Raw genomic sequence first — 24792 nt, forward strand, 5'->3', positions numbered from 1 at the left:
AAGATCAAACCCAACAGGCAGGAAGGTCTTTTTACCCCTCAAGTCTGAAAACTACTATGCGTCCACACAGGATTTTTTGCTTCTTTTCACTTTCCTTTCTGTCTTCTCTTCATTCACAAGGCTCGACAGTAACGGTTGCCCAGTTGCCCCAGGCAACCATATTTGGCCCACCGTCAATCATTTAGTTTGGTTTGATCCCCCTCATTGGCAGCCACTTCTCCTGTTATTAGACAGAACCTCTGTGTCCCTCATCACTGATGTTCATCTCCAAAACACGAGAGGGGCAAAGAAATGGATCGCATGAAAATTAGATTTGAATATAAAATCTAGCAGATCCAATTTAAAATGGAAATATCCCTATTTTGTCAACAAACATAACAAAACAGACAGAGATGGCAAAAAAACAGACTCTTTTCTTGCAGCTCTTATCTCGTGTTGGGCTCAGACTACAAAAGAATGTACTCTACGACTCTACGATCACCGAATGTGACACAGAAACCATTTTGAAAGGCAAAAGCACTGACCAGTTGTAGCTTACCATATTTATATAAATAGATACATAGCTGGCAGGAGAAGGTGGCAGGGATCAACAACAAATATTCCTTCATTGTCACTTGGTGGTGACACTCAATTGATACCAGCAATTGTGGCAGCCAAGTCTTGTTTTCATTTCTAATTCACATATGTTGGCAATTATAACAAAGTTGGATCTCAACATAAATAAACTTCTGATTGCTTTCACAATCTGGCATCATGAAGAAGTATTCTGAATGAGTACACCTTTAAGAATGGTTGTCTAATGGGAATGAACTGAAATGGCTTTTGGACTCTTGAGCTTCAGACTTTCTGATATTAGTGGGGGTAATATGACTGATGGATTAAAGGCATGTAATAGACTGAATAGTGATAAGATAATGATAATGACAATGCGGCTGAATATTTTGTTGCAGATGTGTTCTGACTGCAACAAGTTGTGGAGAAATAATTCACAACACGTTACAGGTGGGAGTGCTATGCTTGGAAGTTTGCATAATGTTTTACTGAATGATTGGTTGTGGTGGGTCTCTGTGGATCTACCCACCAGCACCTCAAACCGGCTGATTGAGCTGTCACATGACTGCAGTCTCAAGTTTCAGTCGAGCAGCTTTATTTAAAGGTTGAGGGAACTGCTCAGAGGTAACACTACAGGCTTTAACACAGAGACTTACTTGTATGAAGACATAGTATCATCACCTGCATAAAGTGAACATTTCAGACGAAATGTGACAGATGTGACAACTTTGAACTTGTGCAACATGATTTCATTAGACTTGGTGAGTTCAAATCAACATCAGTGTCTGGACTCAAGTGGCTTGGGGATGAATATAGGCTAAAATATTCTGTCTTAAATATTTATAAAAGTTTTTGTGTGTCATTACAACTTGTCCAATAGCAAAGATATGTTATATAGACAAAAGTATCCATACGCATTACCTTATTTCTGTTTTTCAGGGTTTGGGCTCGGCCCCTTACTTCCAGTGAAGGGAAATCTTAATGTTTCAGACATTTTGGATAATGTTATGCTTCCAACTCTGTGGCAACAGCTCGGGGAACACCCTTTTCTGTTCCAGCATGACTGTGCCCCAGTGCACAAAGCAAGGTACATGACATGCCTGGATGAGTTGGATAAGTTTGGTGTGGAAGAACTTGACTGGCCCATCCAGTTTGAATGAACTGGAACAGAGATTGCAAGCCAGTTCATCCCAACATTAGCATCTGATCTCACAAATAGAATGAAATAGAATGATTCCCACAGAAACACTTCAAAATCTTGTGGAAAGCCTTCTCAGAAGAGTGGAAGCTGTTATAGCTGCACAGCTGTCTGTGTATTTGGAATATGATGTCATTAAAGTCCCTGTTGGTGTAATGGTCAGTATTTTTATCTACAAAGTGTATGTGATTAATAGCTGGGATCACAAACATTTCCATACCTAAAATTTGGCTCCTTAGCTGAAAAATAGTGCAAACCTCTGTGCTCACTGCTTAAAGAACTGATTGTATAAAATATGGACAGAGTTTCCAGGTCTAAAGAGTGGAGTCAGTGCCAAAATGCCTTAATCCTGCATTCTTTCTAATGGCCAGCAGGAGGCCACTGGTTTCAAAACAAGTCTGACTGTAAGTAAGCTTATGAGAAAATGAGCCTACTTCTGACTTGATTTATTACCACTGTAAACAGTTTCCCAATGAGTTTTTGGCCTCACTTGCTAGTTTCAAGTCTTCCTCAATACAGCACAATGTTGATTTTGTAAATTATGGTGCCATTTAGTATAAAACAGATGATGTGCTTCAGAGCATGGCTGCCTTGTGACTGACAAGTTGTACCACAGAGTGTCCTTGTGTTTTCAGTCAGATCCAATCAGGATATCCTCCCCAGTTACAACCTCTCATCCAAATATGTTTTTTTCTGGATCTAAAAACCCGCAGTGATCATGGCCATAATGCCAAACTCAAGCTTTCCAAATGGTCGTCCACAAACCAGCGGGTGACATCATGATGGGTTTTTCACTTGACTTGAAGTGTGTAAAAGAAGGGCATCACTGAAAATCTGTTTCTTAAGAGCTAATAGACATGCTGCACTAAAAGGAATGGTCTTTCCAGTGTAAGTCCTCATTGAAAGTTCTTGGAAAAGGGCCTGATAACAAATATACTGAAAGGTACGGTAATATATGGAAAGGTAAGGTTTCAGATGATTCTATGGGTTAGGGTTGGGGTTTTTCATTAGAGAGTTATTAGGTTGGAATAACTCTTCATTTTTTGCATTTGTGTGCGTGTGTGGTGTGTATATATCTATATATCTATATCTATCTATCTATCTATATATATATATATTGTATCAACAACTGTACAGCAACTTCTGTATATCAGAATTATTGAGCAGTTAAATAACATGATCGAATTCCACTGATATGAAACCCAAACATCTTGTTCTGCAAAAGTTAATATAACAGACTATATTATCATAATCTCTAACATCTTTTAACACAGTGATTTTCATAAACACAGAAATGCACTTCTTTGATAAGCTTTAATTAATAGATGTTCAAAACTAAAAGTCCAACAGCCTGTGCTCAAACAGTATGTATGTGATGATTTAATTTCAAAAACCTAAAGGTGGTTATCAAATTACACCCAGCACATCAAACCCCTCTCTGTTTAATATTCCACCAGCAAAATCAAACACCAACATCTGTATATTTCCTTAATTATCAACATGCATCTTCTGGTGGATGCATATGGTCCATGAGAACTAAGCGGGGAGATTACAGTGCAGATTCAAAAACCAAGTCTTCACAACACCTGCTGCCAACGCCGATGAACAAATATTCCTTTTATAAAAACAATAATATATAAAAGTTGAAAGGATTCATTCTTTGTTTTGTTTTCCTGGAAAACATCAAAATACAAAAAACATGTAACAACTGTTGGTTTTACTAGTTGTAAGGATGACTGACACATAAGTTTTTATTCTGTGAACTTACTACTAATTATTCTGGATAATAAAACAACCACATCACCTGTTGGTGCTGCTAACTACAAGATTTAAAGACGCCCAGAAAGCCGCAGGCAGCAAGGGTTTTGTAAGCAAGGATGTAGACCCAGACACACAAAGCCAAGAGGGCTATGGCTGGAGCCGCTCACACTGAACTTCACAAGGGTTCTTTAGAAGCCTCAGGTCACGTCACAGTGGCTCTGCCCACTATTTAAGTAAACAAATAAATAAAGCTATTTATTCCTCTCTATAATATACCTATATATTTAAGAAATGTTACACAAACCAGATATTTATCATCTGTGTGTTCTGACCTGACTGAACACCTGAACTTGAGCTGACCTCAGATCAAATCCAGTCAGAGTTTGCTCTCTTCTGTTTCCCTATGTTTAGTGCTTCGACAACAAACACACGACAAGCGACACTCAGCTTTTATAAAAGATGAAATTTACAGTGGTACTGACCTGGTGACAGTGAGGGTTGGACTCTCTGCCATACGAATATGAACTCCTCTCTGTTTTACCTGAAGCAGGACACAAAGAAAAGAGATGGGGCGGTGAGCAGAGGGAATCATCTCAGCAAGGCACAGCTTCACTATAGAAGTTTATTGATTCATTCATAAAGAAATAGCGAAAGGGACAACAAATGACACAACATAATACAATTTGTCCAACAATTCGTTCAATTAATCATTTTCAGTTTCACACAAATTACTAAAATTTCATTGTACCAACTGTATAAAGAATAGGGCTCAGGAGGATGAGTTATTCCTTTATTTATTAAAAATCAAATTATTTCCAGCATAGAAAATAACATTTAATATGAATCACAAAGTATGATTATCCACCTATCCATTCATCCATCCATTTATTCTTCCTTTATTTATTTTTTTACTTATGCACACTGGCTACTAAAGGTTAATCCACTGATGGAAAATGGGGCTACATATAATGAACGGGTTCATTCATACTTTCACTTCTCTGAAAACTCGCCTCACATTCATCAAACATGAAATATTGTTTCTGATGAGAAGGTAACAATAATTGTTAAAACTGAGTTTTATTACAGACCATTCATCTGTCTCATTTATTAATCATGAACACATTCACTCCGAAATAATGATGACATATCAACATGTATACAAAATAATGCTACTGTGAATTTTGAGGGATTTGTCGATCAGTCAATCATTCGCACTTTGTTTAACATTTTTAGAGAACAGCCAAAGCCGGTTTTTCTGATCATTTATGAACACACACACACACACACACACACAGACGGTGAGTGTGTTACGTATCTGCTCACTGATCTCACCAGACTACAGAATGGACATCTGCTATGCCTGCAATGCATTGATTCATATACAAAGAAAAAAAAATCAATGGTTCAAGATCAAGCTTTGAAAAAAAAGAAAAACACTTTTGAACTGCTCTTTCTTTTAGGTGTAGATTTTGTTTCTTTGCATGCAGAAAAAACAAACCAAATACTAGACAAGGTGTACGGTTTTTCAGGTGCCATTCAGAAAGAGCTCAGATAACTGCTGATGTTATAACTTCTCAGGAATGTAATGTGTTAAGGCCAAACTTCCCTGGTGGAGACATTGATCCAAATATCTCCCTCACTTCGAGATACCCCTGTCCTGTCTGTTCTGTTATACTGCATCAGCTTTTCTAGCGGTTTTACCACGTTTGTTATTGTACCGCTTTTTCCTTTCTTTCTCCCTATGGACAACAGCTGGTCCATGGAGATTCATTACTGTACTTGCTTAGCAACAACACTACTGAATAACAAACAAAATTTCAGTTAATTTTCAATCATCGTCATTTTGTGACATTGCTGGCACTTAATTTTTTCCATCTATCAAATGGGATGCATTGCATTGTGGGACAGTTAGGAAAAAAAAGGTCCATGACACTAACTTTTTTTTTTTGTTTTGCTTCATTCTGCTGTAGGAATTTAATGTAGTTACATTTATGTAGTATAGAAATTACTGTTCAAAGTTTGGAATCATCTGTTGATGTTTTCCTTTTTTTCTTTAAAACTAAAAATCAGCATATTTTGGATAAACGTTTAATCTGTATTCAAAATAGTGGGTTCAAAGGAGGAACAGTGAAATGATTAAAACTTCCATTTGATCAGTGTGCACACAGTGTTGCATACAGCAGAGGGAAGGAGCATTTAAACTGTGGCTTGTCAGTCTGTATACTCAGCTGATATTCCATGATCCAATTCCAACATTCCAGCAGGTGTCTTACAGCATCCCTGTGTCCACACGGCAACCGTCTAGTAATGATGTGGGGCTAAAGTTCCAGCTGTTTTTTTTTTTTTTTTTGGTGCGCATCCTGCAGCTGCAGGGGTTGTACAGTTTTGTCTTTTGTTTTTGGTTGTGCACCTAGAGCAGTTATGGTGAAATTCACATTAGTCAGTTTGGAGCTGGTGTGGAGAAAGTTAAACTCACTGTCCAGACCCTCTGAGCACTCCTCAACACGGATACTTTTGTTAGCAGAAAACAACCATTTCACCATTAAAAACCTCAACAACATACAAGTGCTCCAGTGCTCTATAACAGCAAACAAGTGTTTTCTTTTCATCATTTTTTTCTTAATAGTGTTAATAAAGTTTGACATATAATGAATCGGTTTGGTTTGAGTTCTTTCCTCGATAGTGTGCAGGTGTCTTAAACATTAACTTACATATGACATACATTTTATGGAGCTGTGTACGAAGAGCACAGACGTCCTCATCTATTTAATTGTCTTTACAGTTACATATTTAAATATGTTTGATTGAAATCAGACATCAGTTCATGATAAGAAGATGAGGCCTGTTTGGCAGGTAACCCGCTATCACTTTAATACACAAACCAAGCATGTCTGGCTGTGAAAAAGGTGTCTGATGAATTTCGAAGATGCACCAACTGACGCGGTGTGTAGACAACAAAGGTAATTTCTTCTCCAGCTTCTTAACAGGCTTTCCTCTCCTCCGAGCTGCGGGACCACTTCGAGCCTATTTTTACCACACAAACCTTCTTCTTGGATAAAACCTTAAATCTTTAGCCAGTCTAAATATCAAACCACGGTTAGTGTGTAATTACATTCTGCGGTCGGTGCATCCGTATGAGATGAAATGGAGGGGTTTTATAGCGAGCGTGTGTGGAGGAAAATGAAGCGTGTACGTGGTGAAGGGTTTGAATCAGGCGTGTATAGACCAGCGCTGAATACATGCCAACATGGTAGTCGATGCAGAAGAGGTTGATAATTACAGCCGTACAGAATGGGAATGTGGTCGACTGTGTGTGCATGTGTGTGTGTGCCTGCGTGTGTGTTTTTGTGTGTGACCGATACAGCGGCCTCGGCTACAGCTACGACTGATGCCAGCTGGACGGGTTTGGCACATATACAAAGACTCCCCCCCACACACACACACACACAACAACTCATACACAAAGTACTGGAAATCACTGGAACAGATGCACATGCACACACACTCACAGACGTGTACAATATACATACTGTATATATAGCCCCATGTAACACACACAGATACACACATGCAAATGTACTTTTGCATGGTACCAAAATATATCCATACACAGAAGCAAAAGCATGTAAAAAATACTACTTTGGGACCACACACACACACACACACACACACACATATATAAACAAAGATCACTTAGATTTAACATTGCATACACCTCTGCAAAACATCACAACCTGTAAACCAATCCAAAAGTCCTTCAACCACTGTACAGTTAAGATGCACAATTTGTACTTAAAATTTCTGCATAAATGTAAGAACAAATATTATACTCAAAACGCATTATTCCATAACTTTGAAGCCTACAGCCCTTTAAAAGCAGCTCTATTTTTTAAATGGTAGAAATCTGGAAATTTAAATTTGTCCAGTGTAAAGAAATGTATAAAGAAACAAGAGAGTTTAAGGGATTTATCCATGAAATATAGTGAAACACACACACACACACACACACACACACACACACACAAATAAACTATGCAGAATTGTACTGTAGGATTTACCATTGAGTCATTGATTGGTCACCATTTAAATATTGTTTTTTTTACAAACATAAACAGAAGTCATTGTTCTTCTTTTTGTTTATTCATGCATTCACTAATTTACTGAGGTACCACTTAAAACACCTTAAAGTAAGGTAATATCATAACTTTGTTCAATATTCTTGCAAATCACATAGAAGTAAAATAAATCCAGGTGTCTGCGCACAAACTGGTAGGAATAAAACATAACAGATAATCACAGGGTTTTAGAGAAACGTGATCGGATGAAAAGTGCCATTATTTTGTGTTTTAAACAGAGGCCTATGTTGTTAGTCCCAACAGGATGAGGAATTTAGAGGAAAAGACTTTGCATCTGAAAGCGACCACTCCACTTCAGTAGTGACAAAAATAACTTTCACCTAGCACAGATCACCGCCTCCATCTACTCTGCTTCCGTCTTGTCACAGATATAGGACTTTAAGGTGGGAGACCAGCATTGGCAGGAAGTTTGTCTTGTCTTCTGTCATGGCAGCCCCCAAAAGAGCGCCCCATTCAGCCCTGTATGTGCGTCGTATAGATCAACCTTGTGTATAGGGACACACACACGCACACAAAAGGTGTGTGTGTGTGTGTGTGTAAACCAATACGTAATCAATTAGGAATTTGCTCACACATTCTTTTGAAGGCCTGTAATGACAGTTCTGTATTTCTATTATATTTCTTTCCCTTATTGCATTGTCTTTCAAAAATAAAGTGAAAAAAAAAAAAACAATTTTAGGCAACATTAAGATTTTGCCTTCTTTCAATTTTGTACTTTTTTCTGTTGAAGTGAATAACTTGGGATTTAGTCCTAAAATTTAATGCATTAAATTTATTCAGCTGACACTTTTTTCTAATGCAACTCGCATTTAGTGTTTTTGGCCAGAAAATACAATACATATACCATACATACAACATTTTTGTGCTATGAATACAACTCATTTCAGTTCATCAGCTTCATCAAATTTGCTTAATTGCTTCAAGTGCTACATTTAGACCAAATGTCTCAACCTAACAGCAGACAGAGAACACTCAGCCTAATTCTAACAGTGCAAAGAAGTTAGGATGCACACTATACAACATAATTCACAGACACAAGCTCACATCCTGTCCTTGAGGAGGAGCGATTGTAGTTAAAATGTTGTCATGCCCACACAGAATGTGTTGATTATTTTTTATATTTTTGTGCCGACTGTGCAGTACCACCAGCAGAGAATGTATGGATGTGTGCATGCCTCCTGATATTTTACTTTTTTCATGAAAACATTTTTTACATAAGTTGTATTTGTTGTGTTTAATTACATTTTGTTGTCAGTGAGACCATGAAAAAGGATATATGACTTGTAGAATGTATGCAACTGGTTGTGTGAATTGTAAGCACATTAAAGTTCACTGTAATGTCAGTACATACCGTTTTCCTGAAATTATCAAAACAAGCAATGGAGTGAGGTGTTTAAACCCTTGAGAACGTACAATGCTTGTGTAAATTCTAGAATTTTATTAAAGTAAAAAGAATGAAAATAAACAATGTGACTACGGGCTGATAATAATGTCATGTTTTACTGTATTGTTAACACTGAAAATACTAAAATGTTATCAATTAAAATAATGGCTCCAATACATAAGTTACCACAAATAACAGAAAAATAGGATCTCACAGCTGTATAACTCCTGTTCTTTGGCGACCTTTTAACCTCCAGCATCTCTGCAGGCCAAGCTCATGTATTACACACACAAACAAAAATACCGGGTAGTAATTAGAAAAAAGCCAGACAGGGACAGAGCACGCGGCATGGGAAGGGTCAGGCTCAAGATCACATACCCTGCCACAGTAGACCATGTATGTGAATGGACACACACACGCTATGACACACACACACACACACACACACATTGAAACCAAGAGGAAATCGCCTCATTTCACTGCTTCAAAGTGGGAAAGACATTTTGATAAAAAAAATAAGTAGAGTTAATTTAACACAAAATGTGTTTGAATAAAAAACATCAACATTTCAACTCTTTAAAAAACACTACACACAAAGGGAAGTGAACAAAACCACCCAAATCTCAATAGCAGCAGAGTTTATCCAGAAAAATCAAATTAAATTTCCAATTACAAAATACATTTAGCAGTCCAACTGACAAACCACATTACTGCTGCACAGATTTTATTCCTCAGTCTGTTTCATGCATAACATCCTGTGATGCTATCAGATTACTTTGGATCGAATCCCAGAAGAACCTCCTCTCCTCTTGCTTCTGCTCTCAAAAAACACACATCTCTTAACCTGCTGGGTTCCGACAGTTTGTGCAGAAGTTCATTTCAAGAAAGGCAAATTTCAAAACATCAGATAGGGTAAGGAACCTCTTCTTAGGTAAAAGGAACTCCCTTTTACATCGTTACTAACAGATGTAAACAGGGACCTTGACAGTTCTTAAAGAAAAATTTGGCATTTGGGATGTCTCATAAAAATTAAATTATGAATTGAATTTTAAAACAACTCAAAAAAAAAACAATAAACAAACAAAAAACAAAGAAATTCATTACTCTTGTTAAGTCCTTTGAAAACACATTCTTGTAGGCAGATGTTTTCGAGGAACTTTAACAAAATTTAAAGGACTTCTGGCAATCACTTTCAATAAATATTGTTCAAGTATGATTTTTATGCAACTGCTTCATAAAAGACCACTGAATTCCACTGTTTGCTGAAGGAACCTTATTAAAATCCAACTCAAAAGGTTCTCCAACCCTGATGCTAGGAATCTTTGAATGTCAGTTTTCCTTCCTCCATTCCTTTCCTTCCTTCCTAAGCCTTTCACTAGGGCAACTCAAACAAGCATAATACCCAGTTCTTTATCCATACCTGCATAAAATTAGTTCAAATTTTACTGTTTCTCAAAACCTCAACACAACTGGGTGTTCCTCAGTGTTCTGTGGGTTGTTGAGGAATTTGCTTACATGTCTACCAACCTCTAAGAAATAAACAGTGCGTCTAGCATGTTTTTTGTGCAAACACTTCATAAACACAAAAAAGCCTTGTTGTACCTTGAAGGAACCTCGTCCACCTCGTCATTTGCAAATTGTTTTCAATTAGGTTGATTAATCTGAAGACACTTCAGAAACTCAAACATATAAGCAGGAGTTCCGAATCCATTCTTAGACAAAACATACTTAAAATGGTTGCCAGACTCAAGTGATGCTTCCAGGAATCTTGGATAATCCTTCTTTCTTCAAAAACTGCTTTCACAAACCACATGAGAACAGGACAAGGGTTCTACCTTGGACAGGTCAAAGAAAAGCGATGATTTCATAAACTTTGACAGTCCTCACACACACAAATGTTCACACAAAGACTTCTGCCAGTCACTGTCATTAATAACAGGTGCTTACCCCTGACATTTCCTTTGTTCAATCGGTAATAAGGACTAAAAAACTGAAGGTGTATTGTGCTCTTGGAGGCACAATATGTGTGAGGCATATTGCCACAATATATTTTCCAAATAAAACTAGGCATTTGTTCATCACAGCCTGTTGAACGTGAAGACCTTCACCATTTCCGCCACTTATTATCATCATTATTTGAGATTTTCAACATTTGGTGGCACAAAGGTTTAGAAAATCACTCATTTTTTATACAGATATGTTTTCAAGTTGTTGCCTTACATGTTACCACATAACCGTGACATTATATATCTATGTTTAAATTAGACACAGTATAATTACATCTTTCATTCATCCATGTCTGTTTCTAAATCTTTACTTTTATCTAAACTATCCACTGTCACGTGAAAGCAAAAAACACCCAAAATAGTCTATAAACAAAAGCTGGACTGTCTCAAACCTTATAAATCTCCTCAAAAAATGTTCCAAGCTCATGCCAACCTAAGAAACCCTGCAGTGACATTTTTTTCCTGGATGACGAACACAAACAGGTTCACTGGCTGTAAGGAGGACCCCCAGACGAAGCGCCATTTGTTTGAGTGTGCTGGCTGCAGAGGTACAAAAGGTGGAGGAGGGGAGGTCAGCCCACTCTGCTGTATAAAGCCCATAGAGAAGTCGGTGAGCCAGGAGCACCAAATCCCTGCTAATCCACAATGCTGAGAGAAAGAGGTAACACAAATAAACTCCATTACAAGCTGAGCGCTAACAGGAACCAGAAGGATCTGCTAGACTATCAGCTATTGTCACAGTACTTCTTAACAGGCCCACAATCAGAACGACTCTTATTAACCCAGGCCTAAATCCTGAACCTGAAATAATCTTCAACATAAGCAAGTGTTTTTTCTTTTCAAGTTTTAAACTAAAGTCTGGCAAATGAGACACTGACCTTAGATTGTAATATGCTGCAAGAAGTGTGCGTTCAAGGAAGTCATAAAAGTTTCATGGGTTGATAAAAAGCATAAAATCATCATCAGGTCATCAACAGGATTTATATTGAAATTACAGACAGCAACAGACTGATGTGTGTGAATAACACAGGTGGTGTTAGCTGTTGAAGTTCATCATGAATGCCAAATCACAAACACAATCTCGTTCCTTACAAACCAAATTCTTTCAGCATCACTTCCACTTTTTTTTTCCAGCGTTTTCAACTACATTGTCCAAAGTCAATACTGAACTTCTCTTTCAAAAAAAGTATGTGAATTTATTACTATTTCACATGTAAAAAGATTCATGTATGATCACAAACACTATTTCACATGTGAAATGTCAATGAAAAGATATAACTGATGAAGAAAAGTTACAATATTATTAAGAAATTATTATTATAATATTAAAATATTATTTCACATATATTCACATATGTTTGTCATGTGAAACTCTCATCTTAAATATGATGAAAACTATGAATACATGGTTTAATAACCTTTCACATGTAAAATGTAATATTTTAAATGTAAAATTCGAGTTTTACGTGTGCATTCACAGTAAATGTATCTTTAAACTAAATTTGCTTATTTGTTTTTTTGAAGCCACTTCATTTAGGATGAAAACAAAAAAGGAACACACACACACAAACACACACACACGCACACACACACACACACACACGTACACATGCGCAGCCCTTTTAACCACGTTTTCTTTCCGTCTGTTTTTCCTCCTGTATTTGACCCTGACTGTGTCCGAAAACACACAGAACAAAACAGCTCGAGTTTGGATGACCTACAAGCTACAGAAATCTCTCAGTCTCTCACTACATCTGTGTGAAGGCCAACCTCAGAATCCAAAAGTCTGTTTTTCCCTACAGCATGTCAGTCTTCACTAAAAGGCTGGATGTCATTAATATAACCTTTACTTTGGTGTTTTTAACCAGTTCACAGGCATGTGTTTTACAGGACAAGGCCAGCACAAGACACAGCACCATACAAAACCAGAAAGGAACTTACTGTGTGTGTATAAATAATAGATTTTGTTGGACTCGCCTACACAGCAGAGGCCCACAAACCAACTCACATTCAACTCTCACAACTCTCAGACCTATGGTGTTGGTGTTGAAGGTTTATTTCTTTGTTTTTCTTTCTTGTGTTTATTTTATTTTATTATTATTTTTTTAACTGTAATTTAGAAATTTTTTTAACTCCATTATAGTGATACTTATGGCTCTGATATTTTTGATTTTCTCTACTGGAAGGACAGCCTATAGGACAATACAATGACCAGCCCCTTAAAGGGCAATTTATTAGGTTTTATCTACCATGGGTGCATTCAAAAGGGCACTATCATTGCATTTTTTTACAGACAAGATGGCAACAGGAGCGTGGTCCTCCCTGATAAATCGAGATGGACGTGTGTTACACCTTTTCCTGACACCAGATTCAAAAAGAGTTCATGAATGTTAACGAGTGGTGCCTAAGTATATGGTGAAGGCCCAAAGCAGAGTTTGCATGGTGTAGGTATGATGTTGAGAAGTGTTTTATTTTGATTCATAGAGGTCTTAATTAACTACAAAACAAATCATCCTAAAAAGATTCAATAAGAGATTGGATTTGATAAAAAAATTCCAAAATGGAATTCAGATTCCTACTAACAGCTCAGTTGCCAGAGTAAAACGTTGGCCTTGTACATTTCTGCAAACCCCGGATACGTAAAGTTTGTACAGGACCTAGACGAGACAGCGGCCAAGCAAAAGACCGCTATTAGAGACCACTTCAACTGAGACATATTACAGACGTCCGCGGCAACAAAACCAGATATTTTTAATGAGTCGTTGGGATAATTTGCAGTCATGTCTGTGGTGAATGTTTTCTTAACCTTAGCCATGTGGTTTCTATTCCTAAACCTGACCAGACCTTCAGCACAGTGTTGTCATCACATAAAGTTGAAAACTGAACTGCTCAGATCAGGCATCAGCAGAGAAAAGAAGAGGAGGCGAGGGATTCCAAGAGAGATGAAGAGACAGTAGGAAACAAGGAGTCCAGAGAGTTGAAGCATATAAAAGGAGAGGAAAGAGGAGAGGAAAGAACAGAGGACAAACACAGGAGAGAGGAAGGAAGACAAAGAGGATGAGGATAAATACAAGAGGAAAAAAAGGTATAGAGGGTTAGACAGGAGGCGAGGATTATGTTTGTGGGTGTAATTTAAACTTATTATTTGATTTATTTAAGACAACAGAACAAGTGAGAAAAATACAAAATTGACAATATATACAAGAAATAGTGATGGCTGACCATCGCTCTGTCACAGATCCCACAGCTCAGACGCATAATAACATTACAGCTCATGATTCTGCTGAATGTATGACGACTTTACTCTGCTTAACCACAAAGTAGAAACAAAGTAATGGAGTTGGTCAATGAAAGAATGATGCACAACAGAGAAGTCAAATGCTCAGATTTTATCAGTGATGCTACATGATGTTGTACTTTTCCACACACACACACATACACACACCTTGCACTTGTCAATGTCATGACTCTGTCTTTTGATTGATTATGTCAGCCACTGAACTTTTTTTTTTAAATGTAATTACTGATTGTGCTTTTGTTTTGTTTTACTCACATACATTAAGAAGAAAAAATAAAAAATGTTGGCATCAAGACTCTTGATTGATTTTTTTCCCCTCACTTTAACATCTATCAACCTGACAAATTTAAAGCTTTTTTTTCTTTTTTTTTTAATTTATACTGATTAAGACGTGAAGAAAAAGAGGCAGCTATGGGAGTCAACGCTGACGTCTTTCTTTTTCTATGTACATCACGTTTGACATCTGTCACTTGCTGGTTTTCATTCAGGTTCACGAGGAGAGGGAAAAAAACCGTCACGATGGAGTTGTTCTCGGAGTCGATGTCGATGTCTAGACTCTCTCTTTCAGAGTCGTGTCGAGTCTTTCTCTGTGTGAAAGGAAACACTGAGAAGACGAGATCTACTCTGACATCCATATAATGAGTCCATTTTAATAAACTATGTGACTAATAGTGCGATTTGACGAGGATGGCGAGATGATGAGGGGAAAGAAAGAGAAGAGAGAGAGAGAGAAGCAAGGGAAGTGGGGAGGGAGGAGGAAGATGGATAGAAGAAGGGTTAAACTCCCTCTTCCTGCATGCTGTGCGTGTGTGTGTGTGGTGTGTGTGCATGTGTGTGATTGGGGGAGGGTTGGACTGTGCAGACATGAATCATTCTGAGCGATTCAAGCGTTTCCATGACACCGCTGGGCACCGGTCCAGAAGTTTCTCCAAAGTCTGAAAGGTACTGACAAACACACACACACACACACAGAAACACACACTCACTAAAACACACTCTGACACTATGAAACAATCCCGCCAGCACTGAATTTGAAATAATCTATATATTTATTCATGGCGTTGTCTTCCTGTGTAAAGCGTAACATTTTTTTGGGATCAACATTAATTTAACAGACGATAGTGGATGAGTAACTGTCGTGTAACCCCCCACACTCACACACACACACACACACACACACACACACACACACACACACACACACACACACCACCACCACCACCAACCCCGTCCTTCAATCCCAGCAGGCTTTGATTTCTTGGCACCAGAGTGAGTGAATACATCAAACAACAGATGAACGTATACAAGCGACAAGAACGACTCGAGAGACGCAGCATCCTGCTCACATCTGTCGGCCTCTACCTTCAGCCATATCGGAGCAGATCAGGCTGCTGATTGGACCACAACTCCATGTCTTTTTATTTATATGTTTTATTGTTTTTAAGTTTTATTCTGTATATCAGAGGCTGCTGCACTGTTAATAATACACCTATGACAAGTGAAGATGTTCGGCCTTGTGGGTCTTTAGTTCATCAGTTCAGCTGGGTGTCTTCTCAGTATTCAGTAAGCGTAAATGTTCTTTTTGTACAGGTATGGTTACAGACTGTCTTTCCACCTTCCTGCACTCTTACTTTCACTGGAATTAATTTTCCAAAAGACACAATAAACAAATTTAAAGATCAATTTGAGTGATAGCAGTTTTTTCCTCAGGTTTTCAATAGATTGCACAATAATAGCATTACAGTGAATTCTTCTGACCATGATAATCGTGTAGTTAAAATGTAATATTAGGACAGCCCTACCAGAATCCAGTAACAAACTCTGCCACAAAAAAAAACACACTCTTCTCCAAAACAACACAAGTCCAGTGTTTTACACTCAGTCAGCCACACGTGCATTGCAGACCTGCTTCAATCATCATCCAGTAAACAATAAAACATAAGAAGTCTGGGGTATTTCTTAATCTCACATCATTTGTTTCCTCCTCTAGCTTTAACTAATGCCGTTGATGCTACTCTGCTATACACATTAGCTGTGCCCCACTAATGCTAGTACTTAGCCAGCTTTGAGTGTATGGTGTGTTACTGGAAAAGTGATGAAATTAAGTTGAGCTGAGTTTCAGTATGCAGAGAAGGGTCTGTCCAAAATCACCTTGTCGGTCACTCATTCACAGCTTCCTCCACAGTACAGCATAGCTGATGTTCCCAGGTGTTACTTTTACGTCCCCATTACATCCTAAAGCCTGGCAGAAGAGAGAGGCTGAGAAGCCGTCTCAAAGGTGCACGGAAATAACAGAGATCGGATTTTTGTTTTTAGCTTATTTTTACTTCATAGCTGAGCTCATTGACATAATGAGCCGTTGTGGACTGTATTCTTCTCTCTATATATTTTTTTCTTCTTTTTTTGCATAGAGACTTCAGACCTACTTTACATTCAACTGGGCCTCCTCCCATTACATACACAAACTCTAAATTTCGACAAAAGTTATGTTGTATGGCTCAGTGCCTTTCTACTGTTCCCACTTTTTGCTTAATTCGCTTCCTAATAGTGTCCAACCACATACATGTGCGTTCAGATATTTTGTGACAGATACAGATACAGATACAGATAAAGACAGCAGCTTATGCGCTGCAGGCACTGTTTTCATTGTATTGTTCTCATTTATTTCCTTATTTATTTAAGCTTTCATTTCAGCTTTTATCTCCAAAATGTCAACTAAAGATTTTTTTACAGTTTGGTGGCAATAAATATTCAAAGAAACACAGCTGACTTGTCCCTTGAAAGAGTGTCCATGTATCTGACAATGTGAGATAGTGTATAAGGTTCATTCAAGCTATTTGACTGAGAAGAAAAGAAGAAAACTGAGAAGTAACATTTGTTTTTCTCGAAGACATTCTATGCACTCACATTTGTTTACGTGTTTGTGAAGTAGATGGACTAAAATTCTGCAGAAGCCATGACACTTGTTCCCTGTTCATGTGAATGAGACCCAAAAATCAGCCTTCATTAGCCAACACCCCCAACACCCCCTCATCCCATCGTGCACACACTCATCACCCCTCCTCCACCCTGGAATCAATAGACAAACAACACAAACAACAACGAGGCGACAAGCAGGGCGAACCCTCACCAAACCCTCCACACAGCAGGACTTCAACAGGAGAACTATATTTCAAATTAATATTCCAAAGCAGTGTGGTGAGGAAGTCACACTGCAAAAAAAAAAAAATAAAAAAAGGAAAATAAAAAAAAAATCAGCATAGCTTTGATCTGAAAAGAAAACAAACTCCTTCATTTGTTTTGGGGGAATTTTATTTGACTTCATTTTCTGCATTTTCTTTAACGAAGCTTCGATTTTGGGAAGAAAAACGTCGCAGATTTGCAGTACAGAGTGTGTATGCATCGCGAGTGTGTCGCGGTGTGTTTCTATATGTGTGTGTGTTGGTCTCAGACAAAACAGGGCTGCTGAAATGCGGCAGGCACTGCAGATTTTTGTTGGCTGGCTGACAGCGCCGTGCCGGTGCCAAGCCCCGACGGCGGAAACGACTAAAAGACGCATAAGGCTGGCATTAGAGCCCCAAATCTTCTCTCCCCCTCCATCCCTCCTTCTCTTTTCTCCTTCTCTTTTCTCGCTCCGTGGCACGGCGTTTACTTTGGTCGGGGTCTGACTCGATTTGGCAACATTCACATCCAGCCGTGAATTTATCAATCTGTCTTTATTTTGCTCTGATCTGATGGGAGGGAGGGGAGCAGAAAACATGGCACCTGAAACACCTCAGGACGCTGAGGTAAACTGCCGTGTTTCCATTTGTTTTTTCTTTTCTTTTTTATTTCATCAACTTTTTTCACACAGTTTAACCCTCTGTCCTCCTTTCATAAGTGTCGTGGAATAAGAAATTTGGAGGATTTGATTCTTTCCAGGGTTTATATTTTCCCTTCCATATCTGCTGCCTTTGTCTTGAGGATTTCAGGCAAGACTTCCACAAAAACCTTGGACACAATAGCTTCTGGAGTTACATCCATGAGGCACTGAGCCCATGTTCCCTGTAAAACCTAAAACAAATGAAGAAAACAGCATTCTCCAATTATGCTCCCAAGACAATAAAATGCAGCAAAAAGGAAAAAAAAAATCTCCTGTAAAACATTCAGGATTACCTAAAACTAAAAGCCTGATTCTGTGTTTGGAGTCCATTATTGATGGAACAATATTTAGCTGCAGAGTAAACAAAGGCAGGATGCTCCAGTCATAGCTGTAAATTGGGTTTGGGTATTGTTGGGCAGACAGATGACGACTGCTAATGGTGAATTAAAAAGGTTCTTAGAGGTGGATTTAACACGTTTTCTCTTGTCTTCGGGGTTGAGATGGAAGGCGAACGACGCAGGGAGACAAAGAGAGAGGTAGCAACGAGAGAAAAGGTGTAAAATTCTGAATTAGCAGCACAATATGGAAGTATTTAAGTGGAGCACAATGAGCAGCGAGAGCTACACGGCAGAGTGTTGTTCACTGACACTGTCTGACTAAATAAAGATGCAACGTTCAGGCTGACAAGGTTTTCATGTGTCACACAGGAACAGGCCAGGAAACAAACCACATTTTTAACACCAACGTGGCTCATTTTTATAGTATAAAAAAAGACGGCAGTCTCACTCTCACACTAACCACTAAATAATATAAAATAACACCCTTGTTTGTGTGAATTATAGATACAGCTTTATTAACCCTTTTGATTTGGGCAGTAACAAGGGGTGGCCGCCACAGACCGAAGGCTGGCCACCCTACTGGTCCTCAGTTCTAAGTGTTTGTTTCCAGCTTGTGTTAAAGCTGTCAATCAGTGCAGAGCATCAGCAGAACCAAAACCACTTGAAAAGGTGGGTCTTGGTCCACTTCCAGGAGGACTGTGGTGCAGCTTACAGGCCATGTGGTGTGAAAGCCAACGGACCAACCACGGGATTTTTTTATAGATATGCGATCTTGGCATGATTTCAGATGGCTGTTAAATCTGCTGACCATGAACAGTTCAGAAAGTGATCTTATAGTCAATCTGTATAAGCTGCGTATAGGCTTAAATAATTATTTGGTAACCACGGTAACATGTATCCACCTAAGTGCAGATATTTTCCCTGATCAATGATAAAACTGCTGTGTTTGTATCCTCCTTGTGTACTTTGTCAGCTCATTATATTCAATTAAAAAGCGTGTGACACTGATCCCACAGTAATAAGCCCAGAAGCATGTAAGGACCCACCTTTTCTACATGTAGTCTAATAATACTAATAGTATTTATTATCAGTAAGGTCTTTGTGACCAAATAACATAAATATACTCATCAGAAGCATTAAAACTGTGAATAAACTTCTTGATCTGTCACAGGATTTAACTTATTACTAGCCTACAGTGGCTTAATTAGATTAGCTACACTGAAATAAATCACAGCTAGCTTGTTTTAACTACAGACATATCTCTATAAGCAGGCAGTTTCATAAACATATTTATTTAGATGACTTTGCTAGGAGTTGTTATAATGATGGTAAGGTTGATATTTTCTGCGTGCTTCATTGGTGATAAATAAAAGTGAGTTGAGAAATAAAAATGAAGAGAAAGACTCACTGCATCCAGTGGATATTGTATAATCTATTCCACCACTGTCTGGAATCCTAAAACAAATATAATGTCTAGTTTGGTGTTTTAGTGCATAAAATGGCTCCATATTCTCTTGTCGATGTATTTTTATGCTCATATGATAATGATATCTGTGCAACTCCAAAATTACCACTGGTCACATCCTGGCTACCAAAGTGAAAACTGCCTGACTCCATCTCTGTTCTTATTCTTTTTCTTTTCTTTTCTTTTTTTTTGGTTTTTACTAATTATACTTTGAGCTTCCTGGATGTCTTAGCAAGACATACTACTTAGAAATGAGATCAATTTCAATGCACTATACATGTTCTAGAAGAGTTTTAATCAAATAGTCTTATTATGGTTGAGTTTTTTGCCTGTATATGTCCACACTTTTTCAAGCCAAGGCAAATATCTGTGTATCAAGGAATAGAGGACAGCGTCAACGTTGATGCTAATTTAAAAGTGAAATGGCAGTACAACTGTACTTTTGTCAGGGATAATCATGTTGATGAGTGATGGGCCTACTGATAGTGAAGTGTCAGAAAGTCTCAGTTAAATTGAGTTTATGAGTCACACTGCTGAGACTGAGGGGATACAATTTTTTGACATAGATTGTGATGACCAGAGCTAAAAGAGCTACAGGTACTAACAGAAACAAGGGCTAGCCGAGCTAATGGAGGTAACGGAGCTAATCGAGAGAATCAAGTGTGGATTTTGTTTAGTGTCTCTGATTTACCAGATATGAGCTGAAACCGTTTCAGTGTTTTTCCTGCCTCGTTCTACCACTCCGTGTCTCTCTCTGTGGGAGGACAGGAGGACGAGGTGGTGCGACCCAGGAGAGATGGATGATGGGTCAGGTGCTGTCAGACTGGAGGGGTCAGAGGTCAAAGGATCCTGTGGTTCAGCATCACACTCTGATTTTCTCCTGTCACTGTCATGGCTGTCTGTGTCTCATCATCCTCTACTCTTCTTCCTCTGCCCTGTGCTCACCTTTGCTACGGTAAAATGATTCTTTCCTTTTCATTCATCCTTTCCCTCTTCCTTCTGCACTTTATTTCTGTTTTTCTCTCTCTTTTTTAATTATACGAAAATCTTACTTTGTTAGGTCCATTTTGTTTCCTCCTAACGCTATAATTGGGGGGAGTAGACACCAAAAAGATGACCATGGTCTCCTGCAGCAACAGAAGCTTAACCTAAATCATTTTTTTATTAATATGTTGATTATTTTAAAAACCTGAAAATGTGATATAAGACCTTATACAAGTGACATTTATTCAGATTTACTTCAAATGGACATCCTGAGTATAAAATATGACATTTATTTTCTTGCGTTCCTTCACATTTTCTTCCTCCTCCCTCGTTTTCTCTCTCCTGCCATCAATGACAGACCTATTCCTCCGCTTCCTCCTCCCTGACTCCAAACTTAATACCTGTATTTAGACAAATGTGACAACGTTTGAACACCTGGACGGCTGTAATATGAGGGGTCTAGCTGTAGATCTGGGAGCTGCAACACATTCCTGATGTGCTGTGTGATTTCAGCACAACCACCTGGCTGCAGAATAATGACAGATCTGCTCCCACACACTGTTCAGGAGCTGGTGATCAGAGCAGCTTCATCACAGCAGGGCAGACCCCACCTGACATCACACGGCGAGGGAGATGGGAGGAGGGTGGAAATAGACGGACAGCAGGAGGAAGGACGGAGACAGAGGGGGGAGGAGAGAAGAGCCATCTGAGCGCCTACGTAGAAACTCAGAGATGGCAGTCACCTGCTTTCTTTAACAAACAAAAAAATGTTAAAAGTTATTACTCATCGGGTATAATAGCAAAAAGATTTGCTATTATACCTGATGGGCTCCATTAGGCTGTATTATAAGTGACTGGCCACAGGTCAGAAAAAAACCCCAAAACAAAACAGATCGTATCTGCTCTGAGGCTCCGAAACAACAATGAAATCATTTTGTTGCCATCTGCTGAAACAAAAAATATAACAATACAATCTCTAACTGGCTAGGACGTTAATTTACCTCATCAAACAGCCATACGAGATTAACAAAACAGGCAATTTGAGAATAAAACAAAGAATGAGATCACCAAAAGGATGTCAACAGGGCAAAGCAACTCAACCAGGTGGACAAAAATCACCTGAATTATTCTTCTGTGCATCTATTAATGCTGTGTTCGTGTCATACCGTTCAGAACGAAATTAAAAGCAGACAAATGTGAAGTAGTGCTCACCCACAGCCTCCTCTTGTGAAACAAAGAGATATTCTGTATTTTTTTTCAAAAAAGTACAAAAGCTGAAACTAACAATTATTTTTATTATCACTGATCTGCGGATTATTTTTACGATTAATCACTTAGTTTAACTGGAAACAGCAAATATCTGACATTTTGCTTGAAGGTAGTGATTGAAGTTCTATTCATGGCTCTACGTGTCAATAAAATTAGCTAACCTGATAACTTTAGTTAGTCAGAAGTGCTCTACTTACAAAGGTACAATATAACTGAATATAAGGCACGTCTTCAGCTTCATGACATGGACTAGCTCATAAACAGACTGCACCTCCACTTGGTTTTCACTATGCTATTCACTTCATTGACATCATGCTAGCTGATTATTTTTGCCCAAACCAGTGAATAACATCATGTCTGTCTCAGTTTAAGCTAACACAGAAACCATGTTAGTAGTTGGCCTGACCACTTGCTGTTCAGTGAGTACAGTAACAGACCAATTTCAACTGCTGAAAAAGATGGAGATGCAGAGATGTCTAACCAGCCACGGGTTGTATTAAATCCAACTCATGAAACAGTATCCAAAGTATTTTACACCTACTTGGATAGACTATTATTATAATTTCTTTAGCGGGAGCTGATCCAGTGTCACTGCCTTGCTCCGTGTACTGAGGTGGAGTGGGATTTGAACCTGTCACCCTGGCAGATTTGGGGCGGTTTAACACTAACAGCATGGTTTTTCAGCTCTTTGTCAGCTCCATTTCCATTCAGTGTGTGCCAGCAGAGACTCTGCCCGCTGCTTTCACATGGCACTGCCCTGGAAGCGTGGGAAAAACAGGGAAAAGCTACCATTTTACCCTTGTCTGTTGCCATGGAAACCAACCAATGGAGGGGACATTAAGGCAGTGATACGCAGGGAAACTTTGTGAAAAACTTTACCCTATGGTTCCCTGCTCTTTGCACCCCTTTATTCCTTCAGGCCCGTCGATCGGTCTGCTCTGTCTGAGATGACTGTTGGGTTGATGAGCGGTATAAACACTGTGTAAATGTTTTTAATACAGATGGATTATTCATTTTACTTCCAGATTTATTACTGTTCTTTATTTTTGACATTTTTATTGTGACTTTTTTACGATCTTGAACATGGAATAAAATAATAATAAACTGTGTTTCACTGGAACTTTATTTCCTTGACTTATTTTTTGCCTCAAACTAAGACTCTCTCTCTCTCTTTTTATATTAATCAATACATTTTTGACATATAAAGGATATTGTAAAGAGTAGAAATCAGTTTCTCAGAACAAATCATTTGAGAACACAGATCCAGAGAATATGTGATGGTTCTCTGATGGATCACAAATCGAATTTCTGGACTAACCACTTCATTAAGAGACTATTTTTTGTTTCGTCATTAGATCTAACATCAGGGGACTTATCCTCTTAATTTATCCAATTTGAACAAATTGAGCACAGAAATACATCACATTTAAAGAAAAATGATCAATAAAAGGAGTAATCAGTTGTCCCTGATCGATCATTTCTCCTTGAGTTCTATATGCAAATCTTTCATTTGTCATTTATTCATGTGTTTAAATGGATGCCCAGCCAGTGCGCCATCTCCTGTAATTATATTGTGTGTGTGTGTATGTGTGTGTGTGTGTGTGTGTGCAGCAGGGGGAGCAGGTGATTGGTTGGCAACAGCTGGAGAGAGAAAAGAGAACACAGCTGCAGGGAGAGAGGAGAGGAGACTAGAGGAGAGGAGAGGAGGAAGCAGGAGAGCTGTGAAGAGGAGAGGATCTCAGTCTAACTTCAGTACCACTTTACAGATATATGACACACTGTCATTCACAGCTGACTTGATGCAGTGTGATTCAGCTGCAATTTATTATTGGTTCAGTTCACAATTGGTGACACTTAGAATTAGTTTCCACTTATTTTGTGTATTTTGTATTGGTTTTTAGAAACTAAATTAACATCAGTATATTTCTAAAGTTTTTCAAATCAGAAATGCCCTATATAAGTATCCTATCACACTAACAATCGTAACTTTGAGGGAATCGCCGTTACACATTTGTAATGTAGCGCCAGCAGTGGGTTGATAATATGTAATGTAATCTGGGCATTACACACACACACATATACACTAACGGGGCCTTAGCCCATAGTGAAAGAGAGGAAGAACAGTTCAAAGTTTGCTCAGATTTATTGATGTTGTTGCATTTTTGACTCTTGTATCAAGTTTCCACTTAATAATTACATAATTGCTCCACTTTAGCTGGCTTTCAGACCAAAAACATCTGTATTGGTGGGTGGGTGTAGTTTCAGGCACTGGTTAAGACTGTTAACATATATAAAGATGGATGACACATCTCCACTTCCTTTCACGGTACAAAATCCAAAATATCCCAGATACGACATTTGGACTCAGAGTCTGATCAGGTGGTGGAGCCGGGTATCAAGTTCCCACCCATACGATTACCCGACCCAATCACGAGCTGCTTCAATCATGACGTTTCACCCCTTTTAATAGCATCAAATGACTAATTAAAACCAAAATCACCAGAAAAATGAACACTTGAACATGTACATCTGCGCGATA

General features: G+C 38.5%; 1 protein-coding gene across 13 annotated transcripts in view; it reads right to left on the reverse strand.

Annotated features, from left to right (window-relative positions):
- LOC124051630 (transcription factor 4-like) overlaps window positions 1-24792 on the reverse strand; it is a 211781-nt gene that overhangs the window by 111324 nt on the left and 75665 nt on the right. For all 13 annotated transcript variants that reach the window (XM_046375195.1, XM_046375193.1, XM_046375200.1 and 10 more), the window contains one exon: window positions 3994-4052. In XM_046375195.1, the coding sequence (XP_046231151.1) occupies window positions 3994-4052 (59 nt within the window). The remainder of the gene's footprint in view (window positions 1-3993; window positions 4053-24792) is intronic.

Source organism: Scatophagus argus, chromosome 20 (genome assembly GCF_020382885.2).
Source record: "Scatophagus argus isolate fScaArg1 chromosome 20, fScaArg1.pri, whole genome shotgun sequence".
NCBI classification, from domain to species: Eukaryota; Metazoa; Chordata; class Actinopteri; family Scatophagidae; genus Scatophagus; species Scatophagus argus.